The sequence below is a fragment of the Melospiza melodia genome, chromosome 19 (genome assembly GCF_035770615.1).
Source record: "Melospiza melodia melodia isolate bMelMel2 chromosome 19, bMelMel2.pri, whole genome shotgun sequence".
NCBI lineage: Eukaryota > Metazoa > Chordata > Aves > Passeriformes > Passerellidae > Melospiza > Melospiza melodia.
In genome coordinates, this window is record NC_086212.1 from 8,206,639 (window position 1) to 8,216,581 (window position 9,943).

At 63.9% G+C, this 9,943-nt stretch overlaps 1 protein-coding gene across 2 annotated transcripts; it reads right to left on the reverse strand.

The window, feature by feature from the left end:
- Positions 1-2,089: 2,089 nt before the first annotated feature.
- WFDC3 (WAP four-disulfide core domain 3) lies at positions 2,090-4,222 on the reverse strand. Of its 2 annotated transcripts, none has more exons than XM_063172328.1 (4): positions 3,890-4,222; positions 3,498-3,632; positions 2,366-2,518; positions 2,090-2,272 (listed from the first exon to the last, which is right to left on the reverse strand). In XM_063172328.1, exons 1-3 carry the CDS (start codon positions 4,182-4,184, stop codon positions 2,367-2,369), a joined length of 582 nt encoding a protein of 193 aa, XP_063028398.1. In that variant the 5' UTR covers positions 4,185-4,222; the 3' UTR covers positions 2,090-2,272; position 2,366. The 2 variants fall into 2 exon arrangements, with proteins under 2 accessions (XP_063028398.1, XP_063028399.1); XM_063172329.1 differs by having other exon boundaries at positions 2,090-2,289.
- Between the last annotated feature and the right edge of the window lie 5,721 nt (positions 4,223-9,943).

Sequence of the window (9,943 nt, forward strand, 5' to 3'; positions counted from 1 at the left end):
AGGGGCAGCTGGGCAAACACCAGTGCAGTGGTGGGCTGGACGTGGGGATCAGAGAGGGCTGGCAGGGCTGTACCTGTGTCTGGAGGGGCGCAGGCCAGCCCACAGCCAGAGAAGCAGCACTTGTGCTCCCCAGGGCAGTCCCGGTCATCGGTGCAGCGGTTGGGGCAGGCAGCAGCTCTGCTCTGGGCACGCTTCCGTGGGCAGAGCCCAGGTTTGGCTGGAGGGAAGGCTCAGGGCTTGGCATGCAGCCAGCCTGCCCCCAGTGCCCACGACCCCCCTACAGTGCAATGGGGGCTGCAGACCCTTGGGGCTGCCCCAGGGCATCCTCAGCCTGGCACGGGGATCTTCAGGGCACCTCACCTGGCTCAGCCAGCACGCAGCGGGTGCAGCAGCCGCGGGGGCAGCACTTCTCCCCTGACTGGCATGAGGTGTCGTTGTGACATCTTGTCCCACAGCTGGGCCCGATGGCACTGCCAGCACGGGGGCAGTATCCTGGGCTCTCTGCAGAGGGAAATGCTCCGTGCAGCCATGTCCCAGGGAGCAGGGCTTGCTCCAGGGGCACCAAGACAGGCACCAGCCCACATCCCACCCATTGCCCGACCCTCGTGCTGGCATCCCTTAGAGTGAGCAGCAGTACCTGTGGTGGGCAGGAGGCAGGTCCAGACCTTCCCGCTCTGGCAGCACTTCTCAGCACCAGGGCAGCCATGGTCGGAGAGGCAGTACAGGCTGGGGGGCCAGGGGGCTCCGCTCGCCCCCGCCGGGCACTCACCCACTTTGGGGGGGCCAGGGGGGGCAGTGGGGGTCCAGTGTCCCTGCAGGGCCCCGTGTGGGGATGCAGGGAGGGCGAGGGCAGTGCCCTGGACGCTGGGGCTGTGCTGCTGGGCCAGGGTGAGCAGTGCCAGGAGCACCAGAAGGGTGGGGTGGCCCAGCATTGCTCTGCAGTCAATGTGCTTCTGGGCAATGGGCTGGGATTTAAACCCTGCTGGAGTGGGGGCTGGCCAAGCCAAGCTGCTCCTTCTCATGGCAGCACAGTTCCAGGACTGTGGGAGTGCTGGGCATGAACAATTCAGCTTGGGGGAGACTCCTGGGGCAGTGCTGGGCTCGTGGCCCATGGCTGACACATCTGCAGCTCCCTTTCCAGGTCACTGGTGACCTGTGAGCAGCTGTGCCAAGGGCTGAGCAGCACTCCCAGAGCCACACCATTGAGAGCATGGGCGGACACAGGAGCAGTGTCCTGTCCCAATCTTCAGTGTCCACCGGATCCCTCCTGGCCCACATGGAGCAGGCAGAGCTGCTGTGGAGCTGTGGTGCTGGCACAGCCTGCACCTGCCCCACAGAGAGGGGGAACAAGCACCAGACCCTGGGCAGTGCTGGGCAAGGTGTGGGGCTCACTCAGTCCCAGGGGATGGCTCTGCCAAGGGCAGGGGCTTTGGGGGTGCCAGCCCCTCCCAGGCAGGAGGGACATGCTCTGATCCCAGGGGCTGGGAGCAGGACCAGGCAGGTATGGAAGAAACAGGGCCCCTGGAGACCCATGGAGAGCAGGAAGTGTCAGGGGAAAGCAGGACAGGAACAGGACCCCCCCAGATTTGATCAGGTGGGGAGGGATGTGACAGGGGCAGGCATGGGACTGTGGCATGTGGCTTCTACTGCCAAAAGCTCCTTCAGGCTTCTGCTGTGGGCAAGGTGCCATGGCCATGCTGGGAGGGCAGAGATAAGGAGGAGTCTGGGTGATGCTCATGTACGAGCACACACAGCAGCCTGTTTGTCCCCTGGCCACTGCAGGAGCACCTCTGCTCTGATGGGACACGGACACAGCTGCACCTTGACAGTGCTCTGAGCATGGTGGAGGACCCAAGGTGGAGGAGCCAGTGTGCAGGGACAGCTGGGGCCATGGACCGATGGGACAGCCCCGGGCAGGACACAGGACCCTTGGAGGCATGAGAGTCAGTCAATGCTGCTGCCTGTGTGAAGCCCTTCCAGGCATGCCTGGCATGGGATGGAGAGGCAGCCATGGCTTGTGATGGGGAGGTGGCCACAGCATGAACAAAGAGGTGGCCATGGTGTGGGATGGAGAGGCAACCACAGCGTGTAAGGGAGAAGCTGCTTTATTGGTGAGAGTGCAGGGGTCTTGCCCTGAGCAGAGAACTCCAGGGAGAAAATTGAGGCTGAAGGCTCCAAGTCGGGAGGATGGTGCAGGGCCACAGCCAGGGCATGAGGGATGGGCATCAGGCAGCAGCTTCCCTGTGGCTGGGCTGGCAGGAGGCGGCTGCGCCTGCAAAGGAGCAGAGGCTGTGAGCAGGATGGGTGCATAGGCACCGTGCTGAGGTGCTGTGGGATCCCCGGGACTGGAATGCACCCAACTGACCTCACTGGATGGGTGTCACACAGGAGACCTTGCCACAACCGTTCCTGCAACACTTCTGGATCCCAGCGCAGTTGGCATCGGTCTTGCACTGGTTGGAGCAGATGCCCAGCATGGGGATGCCCGGGTTGACGGGTGGGCAGGTGCCAGGCTTCTCTGAAAGGCAAAAGAACATGGCTGAGACCTGCTGGCGCTGGCATGGGGGGCAGGGCCTACCCTGCAGCTCCCAAAGCTGTGGGCATGGCCCTGGCCCCTATCTGCCATGGAGGAGGGACCACCACAGTACCCAGCATTTCCCCCATCCCATAGATCCACTTGTTGGTGCTCCTTGCCATCTGGACCTGATGGGCACATGTCAGGGAGGTCACATAGCACAGGACCCCAATGGTCCCTGTGCCCAGTGTTCCCTCTTAGGGATACAGGGCTGGCACAGGATGCACAGCTGCAACATGTAGCTGTGGCCTTGGCCCTGCTGTCCTCTACAACTGCCATGGATGACCCAGGCTGTTTGTTCATAGCAGCCTAGGCCTCAGCCAGGATCACGGGCCCCCCAAACAGCCTTTGCCCAGCAGTGTGGGGCCCCTGCCCCGCTGTCCCACTGCCTGCCACTGGCACTGAGCTCTGGCTCTGCACCATGCTGCCCTCCACTGTGGTGCAGCCAAGGCAGCACTGCAGGCAGCCATGGAGGCACTGGCGCCTCCAGGTCACATCCGTCTGCACCCGTGGATTCCAGCTCCTGCACCCATCTCCTTGGGTCACTGTCCAGGACTGTTGTGGTGAGCAACAGAACAGTGCCCCCACATCCTGGGCTGGCAGCTGCCCACAAGGCTGAGCAGGCAACAACGGCTGCAATGGGGAGACCCCACCCTCCACCCAAGCCCCAGCATCATTTAGGGCTGTCCACTCAGCCCCTGCACCGCTGAGAGGAGGAAGGTGCGAGCGTGGCCCAGCAGGAGCACGCCCCGAGCCTGCTGGGCTTCCATGCAGCCCCCAATCCTGCAGCCGAACACACATCGGGCACCCCGGCCTGTGGCCACCGCTGCGCCCTGGAGCACCCGTGCTGCTGGCTGGGACGGCCTGGGTGGCAGTGGCAGCGACCCTGGGCAGCACGGCCAGGAGCAGGAGGCAGTGTTACCGTCAGGCTTCTGGCAGGCCTTGCCGCAGGCTGCCGGGCAGCACTTGAGGGTGCTCTCGCAGTCGCCATCGGACTGGCACCCCACCGTGCAGTTCACCGCATCCGTCGCCGGGCTGGGGCACACGCCGGCTTTGGCTGCAAGGCAAAGGTGGGGCCGTGGGCAGGCGGGGGCGGCCGGCGCCGGGCAGGGCGAGGGCTGCGTCCCTTTCCGGGAGATGCTGCCCCGGCCCCAGGGCTGGGTCCAGGGATGCTGCCGAGCCCGACCGCGCCGGGCACGGGCCGGTGCTCGCCGCGGCCCCCACGCCGGCTGCCCTGGGGCTGGGAGGGAGGGATGCTGGCCGCTCGCCGGGCGTGCCGTGACGAGCCGTGCTGGGCCATGCGCTCATACTCACTGGTGTCATTCTGGGCGGATGCTGCCGGCAGCTCTGCCCACAGAGCCAGGAGCCCCGCCAAGATGAGGACGCTGCGGGCCGCGGGCATGGTGCAGGAACCGGCTGCGCTGTGGCCGCCCGGCCGGCCTTTAAGCTCCTCTCCAGGTGGGGCCGGCGGGCTCGGCCTTCCGGGTGGCTCCCAAGGGCCGGGCAGGGCCAGGCTCCCCCTTCGCGCTTGCACAACCCGAGTATCAGGTATCTGCTGCTGCTGGCTGCCGACCAGGGAGGGGGAGCCTCGAGGAGACTGGGCGGCCATGCTGAGAACTCGCCGGGCAGGAACAGCAGCCAAGCACCCCTGGCCACGGCCCCCGCAGGCCGGACCCCAGGCGGGCAGCGCCGCTCTGTGCCCGCCGGGCCGCTGGGTCGCCATGGCCCTGCCCTCAGCGATCGGCCCTGGGGATGAAGTGGTACCGCTCGCCGGGAGCGAGGCATGACCCGTCCCTGCTCAGCTCACCCTGCACCGCCCCGGCCACGGGCATGAGCTTGAATGGAGCTCCTGGCCTGGGTCGCAGGTGCTCCGAGGCCGGGAGGAGCCAGCAGTGCACACAGGGTTGTGGCTCGGCTCTGCTGCTGCTCACCCAGCTCCTGCGCCTGTTCCAGCCACTGTTCTCCTCCAGCTCTTGCTCCTCAAGTGAAGGGTGCTCCAGGCTCCCTGTGCCTTGGGCAGGTGCCTGCCCTGGGGCTGCCCTGCATGTTCCCACAGCCATGGGAGCTCCTGCTCAGCTGCAGCCCTGTCCCACGGACCCTGCCATCCTCACAGCCTCCCGCAGCACTGGGGATGCAGATGGACCATCTGATCACCATTTGTGCAAGGGGCTGTCAGGGAATGTCACTGACATGCACTCCCAGTGCTCCAGGGCATGGTGGTACTGGGGCTGTACGGCACCAGTCCCTTCAGCCTGTCCAGGATACCCTTCCCATGGCGCTGCTGTTGGCTCAGGACACTTAACCTGCCCCAGGCAATGTCAAGCTAGGGATGGTTTGAATGGGCCCAGCTCGCCCACCTGGTATGCTGCCCTGCTCACATCAGTGTTTGCCACTGTGCCAGCACCCATCCTCCTGCAGGAGGATGAAACCTGCCCTGTTCCTGGTGATGTGCTCTTGCTGCTGGTGGAGGCAGCCCCAGCTCCAGGCATCTTGTAAATTTGCATGGGCCAAGGGTGCATGGGGCCGGGACATGATCCCTGCCTGAGTCACGAGTTGGCGTCTGCTCTGCCGGGGTCCGTCTCCAGGTAATTTAACCCCACAGTCAACAATGTGGCACGGCGGCGTGGCAGTAAATCAGTAACTGTTTGCCTTTGCCTGTGGTCCCCTCCCTGCCGGGTGTTTATGCAGGAACAGGAGCCGGCGCTCAGCCGCCTGCCCCGCTGCCGCACCTCATGTCACCGCTGACGGCAGTGGGAGTGACACACGGGCAGAGGCCCGGGGTGGCAGGGAGATCATCAAGGCAGCTGTTTTCCCTGTGCCCTCCCGGATGGGGACCTGCTGAGGAGCTGCAGGGACCTGGCCACGCTCAGGCTGGCTGGGATGCTCCCACAGCAGGCCCAGGGATGCCAGGAATGAAAGCAACCATCTTGCAGCCCAGTGGCCCCTGCAGCAGGGCCAGAGCACAGTGCTGTGTCAGCCGGGGGGGACGGGGGTGATAACAGCATGGAGGTCAGCACACTGACCACCAGGATGGAGAGGAGGGACGTGCACCATCCCTACCTGTGCTGCACAGGCACAGAGCCCACCTGGACCCAGCAGCAGCTTCTCTAGAGCAGCAGCACTGCTGCCAGTCCCACCCTGTGCACCCAGGGTCACTGGTGTCCCACTGTGACCTGGCTCTAGCCCTGTGCTGGTGCTGTCCTTGAGCATCATTGCCCTGGTCTGACCCTGTGACAACTCTGCCAGAGCCTGGGGTGACCCCAGCGTGGGGTGACCTTGGTGCTGGCAGTGAGCAGCCAGCACTGAGAGGCTCTGAGGGAGGATGCCAGCACAAGAGCAGCTGTATGACAGCAGCTGGGAGCCAAGAAAAGGAAGGCTCATGGAAGGAGATGAGGAGAAAAGCACAGGGGAAACTGAGAGCTGGTGGGAGCAGCCTGGGCACCAGTGGTTTTGCCCATGCTTGTGCCCTAGCTCCAAGGTGCCCTGCTGGTTGCTGAGGGGACAATCCAGCTGAAGCTGCCCTCAGCCAGCTGGAGAGGGACTGAGCAAGCTGGCAGTGAGGCCAGCAGCTCCAGCCCACGCAGTTGACATCACCTTCTGGGCGACAGGAATGCTTTGGCTCCCGTCCCCAGTGCATGGCATCCAGGATATTGGTGTCCCCACCCTGGCCCTGCCAGGTGCTTCTTCAGCAAAGGCTGAGGATGGCTGTGGGGAACACAGGGGTCTGCCAGCTGTCCCCATGGCAAGCAGGATCCTGGCTGAGCACAGGGGGTCACCAGCCCCAAGCCAGGCCCCAAAGTGCTGCATCCCTCGGGAGCTGTGCTCACCAGCACTGAGCCTGGTCACGGTGGCTGTGCCCAAGCCTCGTGGGTGACTGTGGCTCCTCCATGGCAGCAGGGAAGTGCTGGAGTCACATCACCTGACTGCTGTGGTCAATGATTAAAAGGGGCACACTGAGGTGCCCCCGAGCAGTGAGCCAGCCTCCTGCTGCTGGCACAGAGCAGGGATAGCAAGTACAGGGATACAGAGGGACACCCCATCTCTGGAGATGCTGGGCCCCTCAGTGAGCAGCACAGGGTCCCCACACCATGGGCATGGACTGGTGCATGGCCCCTCAGGTCCAGCTGTGCACCTGCTGAGGGCTCCTGCCACACTGCCACATCCTGTCACATCCTGCCACAGCCGAGCCCCCCCTGCCCATGCTGTCCCTGCAGCGCAGAGCTCAGTGGCTCTGCTGGCACAGCCACACTTCAGTGGTGCATGGATGCTCTGGAGCCTGGCATGTGCCTGGCTCTGTACTCTGGGATTGCTCCTACCTGCTCATTCCATGGGGACCCCTGCCCCAGTCAGCCCCGCAGTGCTTCAGGAGCTAGCACAAGGCACCCACCCCAAGCCCCCCAGCACTCACCTTTCTCCTCACTATCTGTAGGGGCTGCATGCAGCTGGGCACACAGGGCCAGGATGCCCACGAGCAGAACAATGGTGGTCTTCATGTTGGTGAATGCCAAAGGTATGGATGAAGAGCGCAGGTTGGCGGGGTTTATATCTGTGTGGAGCTGGGGAGGGGCCATGCACACAACCTTCGTGTGCCAAAACACTCACTGCTGCTGCGTGTCACAGTTGTGCCCGAGGCAATGACGGCCTGAGAAATGATTTACCTGGCCTTGTCCAGCCCTAGCAACCTGGCTGCAGCAGGGAAAGGACCCTCAGCACTCTCATGGGGGAAGGGAGATGAGGCCATGGGCTGGGGTCACCCTACAGCCATGAGGAGCCCCGAACTACCCAGCTGTGACAAGTGATTAAATGAATTTTTGGGACAGGAACCCAGAGGGGGCTGCTCAGGAAGATGTTCCCCTGGGGGCTGCTGCGCTGGCAGTGTGTTACTGGGGTGCCACAGGGCTGTGGGTGTGCTGGGCCGTGCCCATCCCATAAACCCAGCACCTGCCTGTCCCAGTCCTGGCCTGGTGCCTGCTTCACGCCACGTCCGCTGGTGGAGCCTCAGGGGACAACGGGCTGGGTCCCCGCGGGCAAGCATGGCCTCAGGGGGAGCAGAGCGTGGGAAGCCTCCATGAGACACAAGGCTGGGTGCACCCGTTGCTGAGCACCATTCCTCCGTGGGGACAGGCCGGTGGCTCCGTGCCGACATGTCACTGGCTGCAGACATGTCCCAGCAGATGGGTGCTGTGGCGGGGTCAGCACTGCCTCTCACCTCCCCATGCTCCCAGACTGATGGAGGTGACCCTGGGATGCCCAAGGTAAAGGTGTGGGGGGTCACAGGGAGCCCAGCTGAGCATGTGAAGGGTGACCATGCCAAGGGTGAGGTGTGCTCCCTGCTCTTGGGACCCCGCTGTGCTGCCACTGCTGTGTCTGAGCCCTGCTGAGCAGGACCTCTGCTTCCTGCATCCCATTCCATGCAGACAGGGGCATGGTCGGAACTGCAGCCCTGCTAGGGGGCTGTTCTGCGGCTCCTCTCATTGCTGAGCTGTGGCCATGCAGGCACAGCTCTGTGCCCCAATGAATGGCAAAGGGCACCTGAAGGTGCTGCCAGCAAGTTGGGCAGAGGCAATCTGACCTGGGGGACAGGGCAGGGGTCTGGCAGGGCTGCAGCAAAGCACAGGGGACAGCCAGGGCTGCAGTGGGTGCAGAGGGACAGAACCAGGCTTTTTGCGGGGCTGGTGGAAGAAACTTGTCCTGGGGTCCCAGTGTGTGGGGAGACACCAGGGACACGCCCTGCCTGGGAAGTTGTGACAAGGCCAGCCTGCCAGGATGCAGGCATCTGTGCTGAAGCCAGTGCGACCTCTGTGACCTCACCCAGGCTTTTACAGCTCAACGATCATACTTTCCCCCTTGGAAATTCCTGTGTGCGTCATCCCTGTTCCGAGCAGCCAAATGCATTTGTTGCTGGCAGAACTCTGTGTCTAAATCAAAAGGAAACATGAGCAGGAACCAGGGGCTTTGAGAACAGCCTGGTCACATGCATGGGGTCCCTTTGCGTGACATGTGCCACAGTGCAGTGGTGGCGATGTGGGGAGGTCACCTATCTCTCCCGAGCAGCCCCGGCCCTTTGTCTGATGCTGGGGGGGGGGCTTGCACTCTTCCTGCCCGGCTGCTGTGTGCCCGATGGGTGTCACGGTGTGGAGGGGCATCAGCGATGGCCCGTGCCACTCGTGTGGCACATGGCAGTGTGAGCCTGGCGTGCTCTCCGCCACCGGGCTGTGGGGCACGGACCCCCTGGGCTGGGCAGCCCCCTCCCCACCCGCAGCTCCTCCCAGCCGGTGCCGGTGCCTCCGGCGGCTCCTCCCGTCCCGTCCCGCCGGGTGTGGCGGCTCGGTGCCCGTTCCGTCCTGGTCCCGGCGCCGATCCCTCCCGGCGGCCGGCAGAGGAGGCTGTTGCTCCGCCGGAGCCGACCGGGAGCGGACCGGGCTGTGCCGGGCTCCGGCAGCGCCCCCCGTCCCCGTCCCCATCCCCGGGAGTGACCCAGCATGAGAAGAATGTGGAGCTGATGGAGCGGGTCCGGAGAAGGCCACGGAGATGCTCCGAGGGCTGGAGCACCTCTGCTCTGGAGCCAGGCTGGGAGGGCTGGGAATGTTCAGCGTGGAGAAGAGAAGGCTCTGTTACGGAGCCCAAGACTTATGGCACCTTTCGGTGCCTAAAAAGGCCCCAAGGGAGCTGGAGAGGGACTTTAGACAAGGGCATGGAGTGACAGAACAAGGTGGAATGACTTGCCACAGCCAGGGTTAGATTAGAGATTAGGAAGGAATTTTTCCCTGTGAGGGCAGTGAGGAACTGGAACAGGCTGTCCAGAGAAGCTGTGGCCATCTCATCCCTGGAAGTGTTCAAGGCCAAGTTGGATAGGGGTTGCAGCACCTGGTCCAGTGGAAGGTGTCCCATGTGCTCTCGGACTGCTTGGTCCCGAGCTGGCACCATGGCTGCTGCTGGGTGCTGACATGAAAGTTCCTGTATGTGACACTGTTCCTAGAGCTGGGGGAGCTGAAGGACATCAGTCAGGCCCACAGCTGTCCCCCAGCTCAGGGTGAGCAGGGTGCCCAGCACAGGCAGGGTATTGCCTGCTACAGCCTCGCTCAGCCCTGCCTTGAGCTGTCCCTCACCATCTGGGGGTTAAACAGCGCTGGCTGCCTGAACACTCGCAGGGACTGCTGCTCAACAGCAGCTCTAATATCCCCCATCCATAATGCAGTGAAGCCAAGACAAGATGCAAGGCTCTAGGCTAGGCTGGTGCTGGCTGCTCACGGCTCTGTGCCACGCGTGGTGCCCGGCTGGTGGCACGGCCACGCGTGGCGCCCGGCTGGCGGCGCGGCAAGGCGGCCTCCCAAAATGGGGATTTTATTACAGCCATACATCACAGCA

Excerpts from the sequence above, each read along its gene's own strand:
- WFDC3 (XM_063172328.1), bottom strand. The coding sequence starts at position 4,184 with ATGGCCGCCCAGTCTCCTCGAGGCTCCCCCTCCCTGGTCGGCAGCCAG. Across the intron at positions 3,633-3,889 it reads ATCCGCCCAGAATGACACCA|CCAAAGCCGGCGTGTGCCCC; the intron begins GTGAGTATGAGC and ends TTTGCCTTGCAG. Across the intron at positions 2,519-3,497 it reads GGCCTGCCAGAAGCCTGACG|AGAAGCCTGGCACCTGCCCA; the intron begins GTAACACTGCCT and ends TTTGCCTTTCAG.